Here is a 22,198-nt window from a genome sequence, read left to right as displayed (position 1 = left end):
AAGGTCGAAGAAAAATATGCGCATGGACGCTGTTTGTCGCCAAATTGTTGTGTCAGAACACTCAACGCACAACCGTCCTTCTCGTGAACATAAAGTGTGAACTTATTGTAATCAGGAGTACCCAACACAGGAGCCGAACACAACGCATCACGCAATTCAGAAAAACTTTTCTGACACTCTTCAGTCCATGGCAAAGGAGATGAAACATCCTTGCACGTAAGGGCTATCAATGGTTTCGCCGACAATGACAAATTTGGAATCCATTGTCTGCAGTATGACGTAATACCTAGAAAGGCACGTACATCTCTCTGAGTCTTTGGCACAGTCATTCGAGCAATCGCTGCAATTCTCTCTGGGGTCAACCTTCTCCCATCCTTTGACAGTAAGTGACCTAAGTAGGTTACTTCTTGACAACAATATTGTAGCTTAGAAGGTGACACCTTGTGATGTAAGTCACATAGGTGCTGTAACAATGATACTGTAGCGGTTTTGCAAATAGCCTCTGTATCAGCTGCCACTAATAGGTCGTCAACGTATTGAACTAAGGCTGCGACTGTCGGCAACACAAATGCATCAAGCTGACTTTTAAGTGCTTGGCTATAGATCGATGGACTCTCACAGTAGCCCTGTGGTGCGCGTTTAAATCTAAAACTGCGACCACCCAGTTAAAATCCGAATAGGTCTCTGCTTTCCTCAGCGATCGGAATACTAAAGAAAGCATTCTTTAGATCGATTACCGTGAACCAGGAGGCAGAAGCCGGAATCAGGGTCAACAAAGCCGTGATGTCAGGCACCACAGGATACTGGGGAATCACGATTTTATTTACTTCTCGTAAATCAATTACAAAGCGGTATACAGGAGGTTTAGTTGGATCTGTGCGTTTCAAAATCGGTAACACAGGACTATTACACACATTGCCTCGAGTTTCTTCAATGACATCCTTTTCGATCCGGTCATAAATGATCGCTAATAGTGCTCGCTCACCATCAAAAGAGATACGATACTGTGGTATACGTGGGAAACGCACGTTCGATTTCAACTGAACCACATAAGGTGGGATGTTCAATAAGCCTACATCATTGGGACCCGTAGCCCATAACGACGCAGGAAGGGAACTCAATTCCGGTGGGAACTTATCAATTGATAAGTACATAGGAGAGATCGCTCTCTGACCTAATGTAAGCTCCACTCCCGCAGGAGAGCAGTACAAAGTCGCATATAACCGTTTTAACAAATCCAAGCCCAAAAGATTCTCACCACAACCAGTAGATAAAATCAATGGGGCCTCTAGCTCATGAGGACCAATCGTAAGGGACAAAGGGCTAGAGACAGGATTGCTAACAGGGGCGCCAGAGAATCCAATGGAAACATTTGTTAAGCCGGACAAAGGTGCGCCAGGGAGTTTCGAATGCATGATGGAACTTTTCGTCGCACCAGTGTCTAACAGAAAAGGCTCAACTATGCCAGATGTAGCAACTGCGACGTAAGGCCCACTCTGATCAACCGGAACTGATACTACTCCCTCTCTCCGTCGGTGGCTGTCCTAGTAGTGGTTACCTGCATCAATCTCATGTTCGACGTAATAATCGTCCACATGATACTGTGCTGATTTATCGGACCTCACATTTCGTTGGTCAAAATAATTATTTGCGTCTGATGGGGTATGAGGGCGCTCATGATTTTGATTTTGAGGGGCACCGCGGCCTCTACCTCGGGGTGCTTGTTGAGGACCACCACGACCCCCTCGTGCCGACACACCGTTAAGCCGGTCACGCAAAGCTGGACAATCATATTTTATATGGCCCTCTCTTCTACAATATGCACACTGATTATACCCAAGCGTAGATCTAAAGTCGGAGAAGTCAGATCGTGACTGCATCCTGGAAGATTGTAATTGTGGTCGATATTGCTGTTGAGAATCATTTTGATTTGAACGTGGAGGATACGCTTGCTATAACAAAACCTTCGTTTTAAGCTCCTTCGTTTTCTTGTCTGAACGACCACTTTCTTCCTTTTCCCTATTCTCATAGTATTGAGCTGTCGCTAATATTTGAGCAGTAGTTGAAACCGCCCAAGCACTTTCTGAATTTTTCAATTTGTTGCATAGCTCAGGCAACAAATTCAATACAAATTTATCAACAAATAACCGTTGGCCTCCCTCGGTGCCCATATCCTGACCACTATGATCGACAAATGCCTCTTCGAATCTGGTAAAGAAATCGGAGACACTCTCGTCCTTCTTTTGCTTACAAGCTGCTAATTTATCCCAATTTACCTTCATCGCTGGCATGAGCGTTTTCATAAGTGTAATAATTTTCTGAGGCAGATCCGTAATTAACTGCTCAGGCTTAGCCCCACCAACTTGTCGTCCATCTGCCGCTACTAGTGTAGCCCAGTCACCACCTAACTCAACTAAATGATTCTCTTGGCGAATTTTCGCCCAAATCCGTTGTGGTACGACATTGCCAAACAGCATGTCGATGTCCGCAAGATTCATAATAGTAGCGTCTACCAGTTGAGACAACTCCTTATAATAACCTGCCGGATTCTTGCGTGGATCAGGTAAAGATTGTTTCACCTGCAAAACTTCTGATCGCTTCCATGGGAGGTGTATCCAAACTCTCTGAAAGTATGGCAGAATCACAGGATTAGCTTGCGGGTCACCTGGCATGTATACTGGCGGAACCTCTCTCATAGGATACTGACCAGAGTTCGTTCTCTGAGTATCGGAATCGTCATCAAACAACACTCGAGAAAACACTGTGCACCGTAAGGCTAATAACCGCTCTAATGCACGTCGTACATCTCCACCTACAATCATGCCGTTCGAAAATTGACTCTGAAGTTCAGTCATATCGGGCGGTACATTATCTAAATCATCATTATACCATTCTTCTCTCAAAAAGTTACACATTTCTTCAAACACAAATCTCTGAGTGGGCTCATTAAACTGAGAAAACGTATCAAAGACCACGCGCGGCGGGTAGTTAGCAGGGTGTCTTATCCATCTACGCGCCATAGTTACCAACGTGGCACTCTCCCTTCCACCAGGGATTTGACTGCGCCTCTGAGGAGTTTCAGAGACATCGGGTCGAAATAACGATCCAGAAAGTGGGGAGTAAAGAGTAGCGACAGTATTAGGGATACGATTACGAACAGAAGGAGAAAAAAGAACAGGAGCAACAACATTAGAAGTGAACGTAGGGACAGCAGAGGTAGCCGGGACGGCTGAGGTAACAGGAACAATTGACTGAGGAGGTACAGGCAAAGGAGCAGTAGGAATAGGACCAGGTGGTAGGACAAACGCAGGACCAACAACAGGCTGACCAGCAGCCGCTGGAACTACAGGAGGAACTACAGGAGGAACTACAAGAGGAACTACAGGGGCTGTAGCACCCTGTGCATAAGGAGGTGGTGATTTCATCAAATATGCTAACAGAGGATCCTCCTTCGAGTCCTCTTCTGTCTTATCAAGACTAGTTGGTAATACCGGATAACATTTGTCTATTCTCATGTGATGTAGTCTAGTAGAAACTTCTATTTCTTTTTCTTCTTTATCTCGCTGACATTGTTGTACAACTTGCATTATCGGGACGATACCTTCTTTACGATTCTTTTTAAGCTGTTTGATTTCTTTCTGTTTGGCCTCTTTACGCCACAACCGAAGGGAATCAAACATAGCTGGCCTAGCTTTCTTCTTAAATAATTTAGTTTCTAGATTATCTAAAATCTCCATTTCAAAACTTCCGTGTGGTGGCCAACTAAGGACACCATCCTTTCTCGTATAACGGACCCAACAGTCACTATATATAATAGGGCCCACACCATGTCGACTATAGAGCTCATATATCGGAGTTCCAACTGGAGGTATCGGACACGAGTCCTCCAACCGGGAATCCTTGTTGCAACATTTGAAGAAACCAATGAAACCACTACGGCTAGGCATCATGCACACTAACCAAGTATCAAACTTCAAGGGTTACCAAAGTACTAAATCTTCGTGAAAGACAAAACCCTCGGTTTTTGGCAATTGCAACTGTCAAATAACAACTAAGGACCAACAACTAAACACCACAAATGCAATGGAACCATGCAAACAACTAAGCACCAACAACTAAGCACTGGGAGCAACCCACAAATACTTAACTGAGAGCTCGATGGCGTCACCAGGAAGGCCCGTCTATCGTCTCGCCATACAGAGGACTACGCCAGGCACCAAAACAGGTCGACAGTCAGAGCATCGATCCGTTGCAGCCGTCAGGAGGCGGGAATCTTCGCGGGAAAAATCTTTGGACCACTTATTTCGACAACAGGATCGATGAAGCGGGGTGCACCTTTTCCTCGGAGATTTCACACGAAGTTCCTCGCAATCGTCAGGATTTGGACCGGTACCGCTGATGTCGCCCCGCGTTGGGCGCCAACTGAAGGACTGGACTTTTAAGTACCAGCGGTGCCAGGGAACAACACCTGAAACCTTCGTAGGATACCTGTTCGGCGCACAAGTGACAGAGACACAGGACACTTCCTTCGGCGTCAAAGATCAGCGTTTATTACTGCAGGGATGCAAAAGTCATGGGAAGTACAACAGAGTGTAGGTTCCAAGAGCCTGCTTCGAATTGCAAAATGTGGATCGCTCCTTTTATACACATTTTCAGCATTCAATAACGTAACAAACAAAAGGTTACAACTCAGTTCCCACAATAAACTTAAAAGGGCTTCATTCATGGTGTCGGAAACCCGGAACATAATCACAGTAACATTTGTCGGTTCCCAACTGTAAAAGCACATTATCCTGCTGCTATGCACATTCCACTCTAGTTGTAAAAGGACGAGAGTAAGAGACAGGAACAGGTGCAAGGAAGTCAGACAACAGAAGAAGAAGAAGGAGTGTGGAGGTAGTATCGGAAGCGTAATCCCAGGATCAAAGGATTCGAGCCGAGCGCATGCAAGGCTGAAACAATAGGCCAACGTGGGAAGATTACCCAGCTGCGGAGCCATCTGTCTCTGCCGTGTCATCCCCCAGTCTTGGGAATCACAGGGTCATGAGGCGGACATTTGCCTGTTCGCTGACTACGTGAGGGCAAGAAACAAAATGGATGCCGTATCTAAAATGGAACCTGAGGGTACAAATGAAGAAACCTGTAAATAAGACGAACCCTTCTAAGTAGCGTATCGAAAATGCGTACACCTATTAATCTCGTCTTTTACGGTTCATAGATACCACCCTCGCTAGCATCATAACGGTTCTCATTGCTCCTCAAACCCTGCCCTGCTGCTGTAACAGGAGGTCCTCCTGAAGGGGCAGCCTGAAAGGAGAACAGATGCTCATGCTCAGGATACTAACCTCTCCTTGCCCAGTCCACTGCCACCCTGCTGAACTTGGGCCCGGTACATCTTGATGTTGTTCAGAAGTCGGGGCAGGAGTGGTATCAGGAGAAAGGCACACATGAGTCCCGGGACACACTCTATGTTGATCTTGTCTCTGAGCAAGAGACGCTATGGAAACTTCAACTTGCAAAAATGCTGACATTGTGTGTTCTCAGCAGTAGCAAACAGATCAAGCCAAAGTCCTCCGCATAGATGAAATACTTTATGCTACCTCAGATTCTAACTGACATTTGTGATACTTGAGGCATCAATGATTGACTTTGTCCACCCTGGTGTTTAGAGATCCTGCCAGATGCTGCACAAGGAAAATCCTCAGGTGCTTCAGCCACGACCAGAGGCGCAGGGCCTCCTGGCACAAGGGCCACAACTCCACACGCCCAGCGTGTTACAGTACCACATGGGGATGGTATTGTCCGTGAACACCTGAACAAGCTTCCCTTGAATGGATGGCAGGAAGGCTTTCAATGGCAAGCGAATGGCTCATTAGTCAAGCAGATTGATGTGGAGTACAGCCTCCGCTGAAGATCACAGACCTTTAAATCTTCTTCTCTCCCAGATAGCCAGCCCAGCCCAGAAGTGATGCTTCTGTCATCACTGTCCGCTCTAGGTGTGGGAGAGGGGTCTGCCTCTGACCAAATCACAGTCCTGAAGCCACCACTACAGTTCCATTGCAGTATCCTCCGAAATCAGGACTAGTGCAGAAACAGCACCTTGATGTTGCTGCCACTGGAACTTTAGATCCCATTGCAGAGCCTGTATATGCAGTCTGTTGTGCTAGATCAGCACGATGCAGAAAGCCATTAGCCAGAGTCAATCTCACGGAGATCCAGAATGAAGCAGAAACATTGGGATCCTAGCCCAAATGCCATAAACTCTCGTTCCAGGGGATAGGTGTGAAACCGAACCATGTCCAGAATGTCTCAGAGGAAAGAGAGCATCTGAGGAGTTAGGAGTGACTTGTGTATGTTTATAGTGAACCCCAGCAATGTAAAGAGGCTCCTCAGTCTAGAGATGGTTGAGAACCGCCTAGGGGGAGCCCACCTTCAGCAGCCTGTCATTGAGTTATGGAAAGCCTGTGACTCACGACCTCCGCAAATGAGATGCAACCATTGCCAACACCTTTGTGAACACCTGAGGGGCTTTGGCAAGGCCAAACAGGAGCATGCAGACTGAAAATGCTTGTGGCTAACCGTGGACGGTAGGAAATGCCTGTGGGCCCACAGGACTGTGACATGAAAATAAGCGTTCTGCATTTCCAACGCTACCATTCAGTCTACAGGGTCGAGAGCAGACAAGACCAGAGCCGGAGTGAGCATCTTGCATCTGTCCCTATTCAGGAAGGAATTGAGAGGGTGCAGAACCAGTATAGAACAAAGGCCTCCATCATTTTGCAGCACCAATGAGTAGCAGGAATAGCAACCACAAACTACTTCTAGCATCTGCATGATAGCAATAGCCTCTTATGTCAAAAGGATCAGCACTTCTTGTTGCAACAAAGAAAGATGGTCCTCAGTCAGGCATTCGGCAGGGATTCCAGAAACAGGATGGCATAGACCCACTAAACGATCTTTAAAATCCACTCTTCCGAGGTGATGGTCTGCCACACAGACAGGAAAAGTAGCTTGGATCCTGCCTCCAAGAGGGTGGCCAGGTGGTGGAAAGGGCATATGAAAGAGGCTTAGGGATGAGGTAGCTGCAGGGACGAAATACACTGCAGTTTCCTGTTGCTGTTCCCATGACCTAGGAAGTCCTCTAACGCAAGGATGAAGGGGCTGGAATGGCTGATGAGCCAGAACTGTCGGCTTGCATGTATGGGTGGCATTTTGAATTTCTTCTTTTTAAGGAAAAAATTGAGACGGCACAGGTCTGGAATAGGACAAAGGCATCCATTCTTCATGGGCACCAGAAAGTAGTTGGAATTGCAATCGTGAACTACTTATGCCGGCACCTTCTCTAAAGCTCCTTTGGCCACGACAGTCAACACCTCCTGATAGAGCAAGGAGAGTAATCCTCCATCAGCTTGTCATTAGGAGGTGGCATGGGTGGGGTGGGGGTATCCATATAGGGGAGGAGTAGCTTCTTTGGACAAGCTGCAAAACCCTACTGTCTGATGTTATTGACTTCAGTTGGTGCAGGTGATGGCATACCCCCCACCCCCACTGGATTCCCATGATAGTCAGGGGATATACTAAAGGGGTTTGGAGGCTGCAACTGCAGGGGGTGGAGGACTGTCCTAACCTTTGGCTGCCTGTACCACGTGGTCTGTGGGAACCACGTCCTCTGCCATGAAAGGATTGTGCAGTTTGCCGGCCTGGCTGGGCATGTCAAATGCGGTTGTAAGTCTTTTCTGTGAACACGAAAGGGAGGAAGGTAGACTGGGGTTTACGAGGAGCCATGGAAAGGCCCAAGCAACTGGGTGTAGCTCTGCTGTCCTTAGCACTGAGTCGGCCTTCTCTCCAAACAATCGAGAGCCATCAAAGGGCATGTCCACAAGCAAAGCTTGGACATCCCCCGAGAAGCTAGTGGCTCTCAGTCTTATGGGATCTGGTCCCAAGCTCTCTACAGAGTGGTTTCAACCATCTGCGGCGAGGAACTACATAGGCCGGGCATTCAAACAACAGGTGGGGAACTGACTCTATCCTGTTCACACAAAAGGGGCAGAAGGGAATTGTCTGTGCCAGGACCTTCCACCTGGAAGTCAGATTCCCAACTGGAAGTAAGCCTACCCTAAATTTGAAGTATAGAGCCCTGTCCCAGGGTTTTAAAATAATATCCAGATACGGCTCGCAGAAGTGCACCTCCTTAGCCAAAAGGAATTCCGCAGTGGCCTTACACAAATTAGCATTACTGTTTCTGCCATCAATCACCCAACTCCAGTATAACTTCTTCAAAGCTGACTTGGGCGGGGCGGTTCTAGTATTCCAAGCGTCTTCAAGGCCCAGGTCTGTAAGAAGGCGCTTGACTTCCCTTAACCAGCGGACCTTAGACCAGCCAGGCGTTAATAGAACCTCTTTTAAACCTTCTGCATAGCTGAACATTTCTGGGACTCTCCAGATACGCGCCCACAAGAGAAGGGGACGCAGCCTCGCCTGGTCACTAATGGGCCGAGTACCCATATCTAGGAGAAGTGGAAGAGTTGGCGTACTGTAGGGGAGGCCCATTAAGTCCTTATGGAATTTTTTTTCGGAGCGAGACAACTAGTCCACATTCTGTACACCCCAGAGTTCTGCCCCATAAAGAGCTGCACTGACACCTCTTGCCCTGTAGATGTCAAGTACCGGTGCAATGGGTTTGAGGGATGAGGCACGCTGTTCGTTAAGGAGGGCCCCCACCACCCTCTTGTGGGTCAGCAGCATCTTTGGTGGTGACATTTCCAACTCAGAGTCGCAGAGACGAATGCCGAGGTAATCGTACTCCTTGACCCTCTCGAGTGGAACTGACTCTGAGGTAGGTGGTTTGACGGTCTTCTTCGGGGGGTTGAGGACCAGGAACTTAGTCTTCCTTGTGTTAATAACTAGTCCCCTCGAGTCACAGAAGGTCTTGAAACTAGTTAGAAGACTCTGCAGGCCCGCTGGGGTTTTGGAGATCAGGAGGGTATCATCTGCAAATATACACAGAATTTTAACTTTCACGTCCTCTGGTAAGGGTGGGCCTTAGCGCGCCCACACCACCTAGGTACATTGTTATACGGTCCTGATGAAAGCCCAGTAAAATTTACACATAGACGGGCAGAAACATGTCGACCCCACTTTAAGTGGAAATACCTAACACATTAGTTGGTAAATTTCCTGACACATATATTTTAATTAATGTCTGGCTGACCACAGAATAACGTTTTTTGTTCGGTACAGATTTTTGGCATTTTTAATCCACTTATTTTTTCACACTATAGTCACGAGAAACCAGCTCCGCAGTAATCTGGCGTTGTAGCACACCAGGGAAGCATTCGGCTTCTCCTGGTGGGCCCGATGATGAAGCATGTCACCACCCAGGGTGGTGAGTGAGGGCTTCTAAAGAAATCCCGAAGTGACCTCCATTGTGAACTATTAGGTTGATTTCATCCTTCTCTAAGGCTGTGCTTAACCAGACTTTACTCTGACGACACTCTTTTGTTGTTTGACATAACTTATCCGGGGGATTGAGAGTGTCTTGTCTCTTCCCTCTCTCTCTAGTTGTTGAATATGTTTGCAAATAGTGTCATTAACTGGCAACTGTTCTAGAGCCCTTCACCAAAAGTCATAACAGTGATCAGCGTGCAGTAGGAAGCATTACAAATCAACATAAATACATAAACTGAATTCTTACTTGCAAACACCAAATGCTTTAAGGAGCTGACAAAAAGGTCTTCCATGTTTCATTTCCTCTTTAGCTGACAGGATACCAGCGGTGAAGTCAAATAGTTCCGGAGGAATTGCAGCTTCTGTGTGCTCTAAATAACGTAAAATCCCAACTGCATGGACTGCATTTTTCTCACTCATCAACAAGATGGACTTTGCATTTGAGCATTCTTGTTCCAGAGAAGCATCCTTAAAGAAGAAAATGTTAAGAGTTAAAATCAAAGTGAACTCCTATTTGCCTGAAGGAACTCTTATAAACGAACAAGTTACTTACCTTCGGTAACGATATATCTGTAACGAACATAGGTTAGTTATAGATTCCTTACCTAAGAATTACCTCCAGGTGTCAGACTGGATCCGGAAAGTTTTTTCATCAGTAGTACCTCTGCGCATCAGAAGGTGGCATTGGTCAACTCTGCATCTGTCGTTTGCGTCGCGTTCGCCGGAATTATGTCGCGGTAGCTACCTAGACGCCGCCCTCGCACGCTGACGTCAGTTCTGGACACAACTTTCCGTGCCAGAAACGCAGAGCCAGGCAAGACACTGACCACTGGGGCATAAAACTAGGGCCCTGAAAGGATATACTTAACCCTAGAAATCAGTTCGCAGAACAGGGAGGATGGGTAGGGCGGTAAAGAACCTATAACTAACCTATGTTTCTTACAGATATATCGTTACTGAAGCTAAGTAACTTGTTCATCTGAAAGAAACAGTTAGTTATAGATTCCTTACCTTAGAATAGATACCCCAGCAATACCAACCCCAGAGGTGGGTCTGGGAACCAAGATCACACCAGGAAGTACTGGAGAACAGAACAGCCAAAAAAGCAGTTTCTCCAGACTTGGCTATTCAGGCAGTAGTGTATCGTAAACGTGTGCAGTGAAGTCCACGTAGCTGCCTGAAGATGTCATGTAGAGGAACTCCTCGTCCCAAAGCAGTAGTGGCTGAAGTCGCCCTGGTGGGATGGGCGCGTAGCCCCACTGGAGCCTCCTTTTTAGCCAGAGAATAGCAGACTGTAATACACAAAACAACCCATCTAGAAATAGTCCACTTGTGTACAGCCCAACCTTTCTTGGCGCCCACATAGCCAACAAAGAGTTGATCATCCACCCGGAACTGTTTTGTGCGATCCAGATAGAAAGAAAGCACACGTTTTGGGTCCAGACGGTGGAGCCTCTCTTCCTCTTCAGAAGGATATAGAGGCAGAAAGAAGGTGGGCAAAGTAATGGTTTTCCCGATGTGAAAGGAGGTGACCACCTTTCGAAGAAAGGATGAACGAGTCCTAAGGACAACCTCGTCCGGAAGTACACCCATAAAAGGAGGTTTGGATGAAAGAGCCTGGAGCTCACTCACTCCATTGGCAATTGTGAAGGCCACCAAGAATGCAGTTTTAAGAGTTAAAAATCTTAAAGGACAGTTGTGAAGCAGCTCAAAGGGAGCACACATCAAATAGGTCAGGACCAGATTCCAGCCCCACTGAGGTATAACAAATGGAATAAGAGGAAAGAGATGAGTTATGCCTTTTAAGAAATGATTAACAACCAGGGGACTTGAAGAGAGAAGGCCGATCAGGAAGCCAAAGAAAGGCAGAAATGGCCGAAAGATAGCCCTTGATAGTGCCCAGAGCAGAGCCCCGCTAGGCCAAAGAAAGGAGAAACAAGAGAACCTCAGAATAAAGGGCAGAAAGGAGATCCACAGCCTTTGCTGTGCACCATGCCACAAATGTTTTCCACCTGCAGGTGTACGCCGTCTTAGTGGAGGGACGCCTGGCTGCCAAGATAACATCACAAACTTCGGGAGGCAAGTCAAATTATGTCAACTGCCACCGCTCAATCTCCACAGAAGGAGGTGGAGGCTGGAAAGGTTCGGTGAAGGACAGTTACCTGCTGCTGCGACAGAAGATCCTCCCGAAGAGGCAGTCGGATCGGAAGATCGATGGCTATGCTGAGCAGCTCGGGATACCAGAATCTTCAGGCCCAACCCAGAGCCACAAGAATGACTTGGGCCCGGTCACGCTTGACATTCTTCAGCACTCTGGGCATTATTGTTATAGGCGGAAAGGTGTATAGAAGACCACAACTCCACTCGCGATGAATAGCAGCGCCTAGCGAGTGCCACCTTGGAAATTCCAACACGCAGAATTGCTGACGTTACACGTTCTCTTGCAGTACCACATGGCGTGAAAACCTGCACTACTCTTCCCCGGACAGAGGAAAGGAAGGCTTTGAGTGCAATAAGGATCGCCCGGAGCTCTAGAAGGTTGGTATGGAGCTCACACTCTGCCGGAGACCAGAGGCCTCTGATCTCCGCCTCTCCCATGTGGCCGCCCCATCCCACCATAGTGTGTTCTGGTTGGAGAAGGGAGAGGGATCTGCCGTTGATCCAATCCTGGTTCGTGAGCTACCACTGCAATTGTCGTGCAGTGCCCTACGAGATCTGGACGCAATCAGACAGATTCCGCTTATGCTGCACTCACTGGAACGTCAAGTCCCACTGCAGAGTCGTATATGCTACCTGGCATGATCGACCAGCAGGATGCAGGAGGCCATGAGGCCAAGCAGCCTCAGGGTCATCGTGACTGAAACCCAGGATAAAGGCTGAAGGATCGGAATCATAGCCCAAATATGCCGGACTCGTTCAGGAGGATAAACCCTAAACTGCTTCGTGTCCAGAACCGCTCCGATGAAGAGGAGCCTCTGGAGGAAGCCAGGTGTGACTTTGCTACGTTGATGGAGGACCACAGCGAATGCAAGAGGTCGGCTGTAGTCTGGAGGTGGGAGACGACAGTCTGGGGCAAGCCCACCTTTAACAGCCAGTATTCGAGATAGGGAAAGACTGGAACCTCTGATCTGCGCAGATGAGCTGCGACCAACGCCATCACTTTAGTGAACCCCCGAGGGAATCTGGTAAGGCCAAAGGGGAGCACGGTAAACTGAAAGTGCTCGTGGCCTACCGTGAACCGTAGGTAATGCCGGTGGGCCGGCAAGACGGGGATGTGAAAATAAGCGTCCGGCAAGTGCAACGCTACTAACCAGTCTCCAGGATCGAAGGCATACAAGACCTGATTGAAGGTCAACATCTTGAACTTCTCCTTCCGGAGGAAGCGGTTACCATTCCTGAGATCCAAAATAGGAAGAAGGCCCTTGTCCTTCTTGGGTACCAGAAAGTAGTGGGAGTAAAAACCACGGCCTACTTCTGGGGCAGGAACGCACTCAATGGCTCCCTTGGCCAAGAGAGCCATGACTTCCTGTTGGAGAAGGCCCAGATGATCCTCCGACATGCCATGGTACTGAAGTGGCATGGCGGAGGGGTAGCCTCGAAGGAGAGGGAGTAGCCTCTTCAGACTATCTGCAAAACCCACCTGTCCGACATGATGGTGCGCCAGTGGGAGAGGTGATGGCGTATCCTGCCGCCCACTGGCGTTTGATGGGCCTGAAAGGTCAGACTAGGAAGGTTTGGAGGCTGCTGCAGAGGGGGGTTGATGGACTGGCCCACCCGCTGGCCGCCTGAACCACAGAGGAGGTTCCCACGTCCCCAGCCGCATTGGGGCTTAACAGCTTGCGCCGGCCTGTGGCACTGGGTGGGATGTAGCGGGAAAACCCTACCGTAGCCAAAAAAGGGGTGAAGGCAGATTGCGCAGGTTGGGAAGTGGAGAGGCCCAAGGACCTGGCTGTAGCCCAAGAATCCTTAAAGCACTCCAGCACATTGTCTGCCTTGTCGCCGAAAAAGTGACGGCCATCAAAGGGCATGTCCATAAGGGTGGATTGGACATCCCTGTAAAAAACAGTCGAACGCAACTAGGTGTAGTGTCGAAGGGCTACTGACGTTGAAATCATCCAACCAAGTGTGTCGGCGGGATCCAGCCCATAGCGGATGGTAAACTTCATTGCGTTTCTCCCCTCGGCAACTGCATGGGAGAGTATGGCCCAGGCCTCCTCCGGGCACTGAGGCATCAGCTGCGCCACCATACCCCACACAGAGTGGGTGTAATGGACCAACAGACATGCAGTGTTTACCGACCGCAGTCCCAAGCTGGCAGAAGGAAACATTTTCTTCCCAAGGTGGTCCAGCTTTTTGGATTCCCTTTCGGAGGTGCGGTAGGGAATGCGCCTTTAGAAGTGGAGGCTTGAACCACCAAGCTCTCAGGGGTGGGGTGTTGGGATAGGAAAGTGGGGTCCCCCAGGGCCAGGCTGGGGCATGGGCAATCATCCTGTCCACAGGGGCCCCTGTGTTGGGCGTGGACCAAGTGCCCAAAAGGATGTCCGTGAGGGCTTCATTAAATGGGAGCAGTGCTCCGAAGAGCTTGCTGCTGGCTGAACCACCTCTGTCAGGAGGTTAGTCCTTAATGCCACCGTAGGTGGCTCGAGGTGGAGTGCTTTGGCCACCCTAAGCAACACCACTGCATATGACGCTCCCTCCACCGTAGCCACAGTAGGAGGAGACAACATGCCTAGGTATGGGGAGGTATCCAGACCACCGGCATCCCACAGTTCCTCTCTCCAGTCCGTATCATACTCCACCTGGTCTGTTAAAGGGTCATCAGATCCCTCCCTGTCTTCCTCGCCCTTCTCTGATTGCCAATCTGACTGAAAATGGCCAGTGTGGAACACAAGGACAAAAGTACCCATCGGTGGCTGATCTGGCGTCCGACGCCGCCGGTCCACGTCTGTGTCCACGTCAGGGTGGAAGCCGGGGTCGATGCCAGCCGTGGGTCCAGCCGGTGTCGGCAGCGGATGTGGTGCTGGTGGAGTCGGCCCTGGTGGAGGAGTAACGAGGTAGACCTGCGCGTATCCGGATCCAAGCCTGAATCCAAGGGGGCCCTTCGGTGCTGAAGCCGCTTGCGTTAAAGGCCTAGGGCCCCCAGCCTAGTCCGCAGGGTCCGAAGGCGCACCGGCGGAGTTGGGCTGCCCAAAGATGGTGTGCATCGCTTCATAAAACTGACGAAGCTGGACAGGGTTCGCGTTCACTCCTTGGAAGGGAGGGAAGGCCGGAGTTGACCCTTAAGGCTCCACACCGAGAACCGTGGTGGGGCACTACCTGCATCCTTCGTCCCGCCGGACGAGGGGAAGTCGGAGAGCAACAATGCTTCTTCGACTGCTTCTTGTGCTTCAACTTACCTAACTCTGAGTGCGAAGACTTAGAAGAGGAGTGATGATGACTCCGCGATTGGTCCCTCGACCTCCTACGCGACCGGAACCTTGCGTGATGCGGAGCTGACTGCCGGGCCTCAAGGAGCTTTCGGGACCCCTCCCGCAAAGACTGTGGCCCATGGTTCAACAGTAGGAGCAGGACTTTGGGTCATAGTGGGTACTTGATGAACAAGTTACTTACCTTCAGTAACGATATATCTGTAAGAAACAGTAGTTAGTATTAGATTCCTTACCTTAGAATATCCCCAGGCGTCAGACTGGATCCGGAAATTTTTGCGTAGCAGTACCCGTGCGCTTCGGTAGGCGTCGTCTGCAGCTCCGCGTCCGTTGTCGGCATTGTGGGCGCCGTGATGACGTCGTCTGAGTACTTAGACGCCGCCTCCGCGCGCTGACGTCAGTTCTTAGACACAGCTTTTCCGCGCCAGAAACGCAGAGCCATGTTAAAAACCAACACTAGGGCCCTGAAAGGGGATGACCTTAACCCTAGATATCAGTTCGCAGAACGGGGAGGATGGGTGGGGCGGTAAGGAATCTAATACTAACTACTGTTTCTTACAGATATATCGTTACCGAAGGGAAGTAACATGTTCATCTGAAATTAACAGGTTAGTATTAGATTCCTTACCTTAGAATAGATACCCCAGCAATACCAACCCCGGTGGTGGGTCTGCGAACCAATAATCACACCAGAAAGTCCTGGAGGACGGAACGGCCAAAGAAGCCATCCCTCCGGACTTGGCCGTCCAGGCTGTAGTGTCTTGCAAACGTGTGCAGCGAGGCCCACGTAGCTGCCTGGCAGATGTCCTGCAAGGGGACTCCCCGGCCCAGGGCAGTGCTAGCCGCCGTGGCCCAAGTGGAATGGGCCCTCAGCCCAACAGGAGGCTGCTTCATTGCCAAGGAGTAACATGCCTTGATACACAAGACGACCCACCGAGAGATGGTCCTCTTGTGCACCGCCCGTCCCTTCTTGGAGCCCACGTAACCAACAAAGAGTTGGTCATCCACCCAGAACTGTCATGTGCGATCCATATAGAACGAAAGCGCACGTTTTAGGTCCAGACGGTGGAGCCGCTCTTCCTCTTTAGAGGGATGCGGTGGGGGAAAGAAGGTGGGCAAGGTGATAGACTGCCCGATGTGGAAGGCCGTGACAACCTTGGGCAGAAAAGATGGCCTCGTCCGCAACACAACCTTGTCCGGATGGACAGAAAGGAAAGGGGGTTTGTATGAAACAGCCTGGAGCTCACTCACTCTCCTGGCAGAGGTGATGGCAACCAGGAAAGCAGTCTTCAAAGTAAGAAGGCGGAGAGGACAGTTGTGAAGTGGCTCAAAAGGAGCGCACATCAGAAAGGTAAGAACAAGGTTCAAGTCCCACTGAGGCATCACAAACGGAACAGGAGGGAACATGTGTGTGATGCCCTTCAGGAAACGAGTTACAATAGGAGACTTGAACAAATAAGGTTGATCAGGCAGACTTAGAAAGGCTGAAAGGTAGCCCTTGATAGTGCCCAGAGCAAAGTCCTGCTGGGCAAGAGAAAGAAGGAAGAGAAGAACCTCAGAAAGAGGGGCAGAAAGTGGATCCACAGCCTTTGCTGTGCACCATGCCACAAACGTATTCCACCTGCAGGCGTTTACCGATTTTGTGGAGGGACGCCTGGCTGCCAGAATGACATTACAGACTTCAGGAGGCAAGTCAAATGGCCTCAACTGCCGCCGCTCAATCTCCAAGCATGGAGGTGGAGACTGGACAGGTTCGGGTGGAGGACCGTCCCTGCTGCTGCGACAGAAGGTCCTCCTGAAGAGGCAGACGAACCGGGGGATCGACTGACATACTGAGTAGCTCGGGATACCAGTACCTTTGTGCCCAGTCCGGAGCCACACGGATGACTTGGGCCCGGTCGCGTTTGATCTTCTTCAGCACTCTGGGCAGAAGTGGTATAGGCGGAAAGGTGTACAATAGACCGCAACTCCACTCGCAACGAAACGCGTCTCTGAGCGAGTGCCGCCTTGGAAATTCCAACGTGCAGAACTGATGACATTGCGCGTTCTCTTCGGTGGCGAATAGATCTAACCAAGGCTCTCCCCACTGCTGAAAGAGGCCTTGCGCCACGTCCGAGTTCAGACGCCATTCGTGATCCATCATGCACCGATGGCTGAGCTCGTCCGCCCTGGCGTTCAGAAAACCTGCCAGGTGTTGAACAACCAGGGTCATGCCCTGATGTTCCAGCAACTGCCAGAGGGGCAGAGCCTCCTGGCAAAGGGTCCACGACCCCACCCCGCCCTGTTTGTTGCAGTACCACATGGCGGTGGTGTTGTCCGTGAACACCTGCACTACACTCCCCCAGACAGAGGGGAGGAATGCCTTCAGTGCTAGATGAATCGCCCGCAGCTCCAAAAGGTTGATATGGAGCCGGGAGTCCGCCGGAGACCAGAGGCCTCTGATCTCCGCCTCTCCCATGTGGCCTCCCCAGCCCTGGAGGGACGCGTCCGTCACAGCTACGTGCTCCGGTTGGGGCAGGGAGAGGGATCTGCCGCTGACCCAATCGCGGTCTGTGAGCCACCACTGCAGCTGTCTCGCAGTGCCCTCCGAGATCAGGACATGGTCAAATAGGTTGCCCTGATGCTGGTCCCACTGAAACTTCAGGTCCCACTGCAGAGCCCGCATCCGCCACCGGGCGTGATGCACCAGAAGGATGCAGGAGGCTATCAGCCCCAGACGCCGCAGCGTCAACCTGACAGAGACCCGGGACAAAGGCTGAAAGAGTGGAATCAGAGCCTGAATGTCCCGAACCCGCAGTTCGGGAGGATAAACCCGAAACTGCGCCGAGTCGAGAACCGCTCCGATGAAGAGAAGCTTCTGAGAGGGGCACAGGTGTGACTTCAGCACATTGATGGAAACCCCCAGCTGGTGCAGGAGGTCTGCCGTCGTCTGGAGGTGGCTGACGACTGTTTGGGGCGAGCCCGCCTTCAACAACCAGTCGTCGAGGTTGGGGAAGACTGAAACCCCTAACCTGCGCAGATGAGCTGCGACCACCTCCATCACCTTCGTGAACACCTGTGGGGCGCTGGTAAGGCCGAAGGGGAGCACGGTAAACTGAAAGTGCGCGTGGCCTACCGTGAACTGCAGGTCGCGCCGGTGGGCCGGTAGGACGGGGATGTGGAAATAAGCGTCCTGCAAGTCCAACCCTACCATCCAGTCTCCTGGGTCCAGGGCAGCCAAGACCTGAGCCAGTGTCAGCATTTTGAACTTCTCCTTCCGGAGGAAGCCGTTGACGTTCCGTAGATCCAAGATAGGGCGTAGGCCCCCTTTGCCCATCTTGGGTACCAGAAAGTAGTGGGAGTAGCAACCATACCCTACTTTTGGCCCAGGAACGCGCTCAATGGCCCCCTTGGCCAAGAGGGCCGAAACTTCCTCCTGCAGAAGTCCCAAATGATCCCCTGATACGTGGTGGTATTGTGGTGGCATGGCTGGAGGGGTCGCCTCGAAGGGGAGGGAGTAGCCCCATCGGACGATTTGCAGCCCCAACCTGTCCGATGTGACAGTGCGCCAGTGGAGGAGGTGATGGCGAACCCTGCCCCCCACTGGCGTCACATGGGCCTGAAAGCACGGACTAAGCGGGTTTAGAGGCGGATGCTGCGGGGGAAGGTGTGGACAGTGCTCTCCGTTGTCCCCGACTGCCGCCACGGCGGTTTCCACGGCCGCCACCGCGTTGGATATTACTCTGCGGTGCGTGGCTGGCTGCACGTGTGGGGGCACCCCTTCCTTGGCCGCGAAAGGCACCCATTTGCTGGCGCGGGGCGGAGAGGCCCAAGTGTAGGAGAGTAGGGTCTGCAATCCTATGATCACCCAGACTTTTGCTTTTTTTGCTTCACTGGTTTACGACTTTCCCTGGCTGTGGGCCTGCTAATCAGACCCACAGCCTAGCTGTTCTCTCTACTCCAAATTGTACCCAGGTACTGAATTGGCACTGGGCCCTCTCAAAGTCCCTGTACCCAGGGCTGAGGTGTACCCAGAGGTCTCCCTGGGGCTGCAGCATGTATTATGCCACCCCTGGGCTGACTAACCAAACAGACACAACTGGCTGCTTGACAGCTGGGGCAGAGTGGTGTACTCACCCTCTGCTGTAGATATAGTTGTCCTATATCTAACCCTAAATGGGCACACAGATCTCCTATCAGTCACTCCTATGGCAGGCCTTGACAATCCTGAAGGCAGAGTGCTTGGAATCGTGTGAGATAGTGCTCTGGCACGAGCTGAGCCTGTCTGCGGCTTTCGGGATCCATCCCTTAGCCGTTTCCATGATATCGCATACCATATACTCTTAAGTGCATTATAATCCTCGCGGTTATATGCCAACTCTGGTATCGCTTTATCAAAACATGTCGAGTAAGGTGTCATACGAATTGGAATACTAACCCCTCGCCAATTCTGGCGACGGGGTTAGCATTCCACCCTTCTAGAGGGACACGACATGTATGTAACCTATAACCCCGGTTAAAGTCCGACAGAGCCTTAGCTCCACAAAATGGATGCTGCCACCGAGACACAAGTCTGCCCTCCTGCTGCTGGGAGTCCTCCCAGAGCAGGAGACAAGGACAAAGGGTTTCCTGCCAGGGGCGGTGCCAGCACCGTCCCAGACAGGGTTTTGTGTATTCTAGGTAGGCAGGGCTTCAGAGGAAGGTGACTGCAAGTGGCACCCCGGTGCTCACTGTGCATAGGCCGGCTTGAACCAGTTCCAGGGGCACACCAGACCCTGAGCTGGGGAAACCCGCCAAAGGAAAGGGGTGTAACCACCCCCCTCCTAGTCCCACCCATAGGGCAGGACTTAGTCGCGTGCCAGCCCCCTTTTTCAGGATAAAGGTAGGAACTGGCCCCCTTCCAAATCAGATCATCTTTGAATCCTGAAACTACTTTCCACGAAAGGAACTCAAGACTTCTTCCCAAGATTCTCCCTTGTGACTAAGGAGTAGTCACCCTGCAGCAGCAGGCACCAACCAAGCATCGCGGTTTGTTGCCAGTCTCTCCTCCGGATCAAGACTGCCCAGCTCGACGAGAACCGGCTTCCCTGGCACCTCTGACCTCTACCTACATCACCAGTCACGCTGAGATTCGTGGGTGTGACGAGACCTCGAGGGACCGGCCATCTTCAGAACTGCACGACGCTTGTCCAGCACGACCACCGAGTGACCCTCGACTGAGTGCTTTGGGGTAAGAGAAGCCCCGACCCTAAGCAGCTCCAGCACCGAAGTTCAGCCCCCCTGCATCCACAAGATCTGCGTGGGGCCCTTCTGCTCTTTGCTGCTCACCGCGTTGTCCCGGTCACTTGCCCGTTGGTTAGTGGCCCTTTTACGACGCTCCACGACAACAACCACTGCTGGTCTGGTTGCTCCAGACTGGCCCTTGCTTCCCTTCTTCAGAGAAGCACCCTGGACCCTCCTGGTCCACTCAAGACGCCATTTTAGGTCCACCGCGTTGGCCTTGCATTTGCCAAGACTTGTTGCCCAATCCTGGGTCCAGCGACGTCGACAGCAGAGACCTTCGTGGGACAGCTCGCACCTCCATCCTGGTCGCCGACAACGCCTCCTGGTCCGAGAGACTGCAGAGCCCAGCAGCGCCCACTCACCTGGTCGAGGTGACTTCGCCCGGTGCCACTCTGGTGCCCATCTAATCACTGGCTAGTGATTCAGAACTTGGTCCCCTCTGCTTTCAGGTCTTCCTCTTCCCTGATCCAGGCTTGGATCACCACTAACTTTTCTTCACTGGCCGCCTGCCAGCAACTTCCACTTCAGGCTCCTGGTTCGTCAACGAGGGTTTCCGACGTGACTTCAACCCTATGCAGCCGCAGCCCCTGGGCTAGGTAAACCGAGTACTCCGGTACTCCAGCATAGTCCAACACTCCTAGTGTTCGGATCCACCCTTGTTTTCGACCCACCTAGTCGGGTTCGCCCGAGAACAGTAACTTTGCAACTGCTAGCCTCCATAGACTTTTTCCCGCCTTACGCGTGAGAGTTCCCACTCTGCACACGACGTCCACAGGCCTCCTGCATCTAATCCCAGTGTTTAGAATTGTAGGCCTAGTGATTCCTGAGTCTAGAAAAGTACTACTTACCTGCTAGCAAGTTCGCATTCCACTTACTGAGTATATGGTTTTTCGTGCCCCTAGGGCATTTGTGTAAATTGTGCGACTTAAAGTATTTTCGTAAGAGTTTTGTTGTGTGCTTAGCTCCCTGACTCATAAAGAGTTCAGGGTAGTCTTGTTATAAATAAATATCTGTTTATTTTCATAACAACTTGTGTGGTGTCCTTTCACTTGGTGTTCAAGGGGTAATGTGATGGTAAAACAGCTGGCTTAACACGCCCTCTAGAGTCTTAGCCTTAGACTGCTCGTATCCATGCTACTAGGATAGCTGGTCTATAAGGTTGACTTACAACCAATCATCAATAAGGGTTGTCTGGACTGATACATAGTGATCACTAGAATATTGAGCACTGCATATCAGGCCAACTTCTCACACCAAGGACCTGGAGTCCTTAAAGCGCTCAAGCGCAAGGTCTGCCTTGTCGCCAAAAAGGCGACGGCCATCAAACGGCATGTCCATGAGTGTATTCTGGACATCGGCCGAAGTTGGCGGACCTCAACCAGGCGTGGCAACGAATCGCCACTGTCGTTGCCATCACTCTGCCCAGTGAGTCGGTGGTATCCAGCCCACACCGGATAGAATACCGTGCTGCATCTCTGCCTTCCACAAGGGCCTGGCCGAGTTTAGCCCGTACCTCCAACGGGCATTCTGGAAGCACATCCGTGACCGTATCCCACAGAGAGTGGGTGTAGCGGCCCAAGAGGCATACGGTGTTGAAAGACCGCAGTCCCAGACTCTGGGAGGAGAATACCTTCTTGCTGTATTGCTCATACCTCTTGGATTCCTTGTCAGGCGGAGCCAACGGGAATGCGGTCTGGGAATTTGAGGCCTGGATAACCAGGCTCTCGGGGGTGGGGTGGGTGGACAGGAAACAAGGGTCGGCCGGGCGGTGGCGTCTGGCCACGTTCCTATCTACAGGCGAACCTGTAGCGGGCCTGGACCAAGTGCCCAAAAGACCGTCGGTCAAGGCCTCATTAAACGGCAGCAGAGGCTCAGCCGAGCTTGACTGCGGTTTAAGGACCTCAGTGAGGAGGTTAGTCCTCACGGCCGCGACGGGGAGTTTAAGGCCCAAGGCCTTGGACGCCCGTGTCAGCACCACGCTGTAGGTAGCCCCCTCCTCCGTAGCCACGGTAGGAGGTGAGACAAAACCAGTGTTCGACAAAGTGTCCAGACCACTGGCATCC

At 51.2% G+C, this 22,198-nt stretch overlaps 1 protein-coding gene across 4 annotated transcripts in view; it reads right to left on the bottom strand.

The window, feature by feature from the left end:
* TDRD12 (tudor domain containing 12) overlaps positions 1-22,198 on the bottom strand; it is a 3,388,409-nt gene that overhangs the window by 974,765 nt on the left and 2,391,446 nt on the right. For all 4 annotated transcript variants that reach the window (XM_078668261.1, XM_078668260.1, XM_078668262.1 and 1 more), the window contains one exon: positions 9,695-9,915. In XM_078668261.1, coding sequence (XP_078524387.1) covers positions 9,695-9,915 — 221 coding nt within the window. The remainder of the gene's footprint in view (positions 1-9,694; positions 9,916-22,198) is intronic.

The sequence above is a fragment of the Lissotriton helveticus genome, chromosome 12, assembly GCF_964261635.1.
Source record: "Lissotriton helveticus chromosome 12, aLisHel1.1, whole genome shotgun sequence".
In the NCBI taxonomy this organism is placed as follows: domain Eukaryota; kingdom Metazoa; phylum Chordata; class Amphibia; order Caudata; family Salamandridae; genus Lissotriton; species Lissotriton helveticus.
This window is presented reverse-complemented; position numbering and strand designations above follow the sequence as displayed.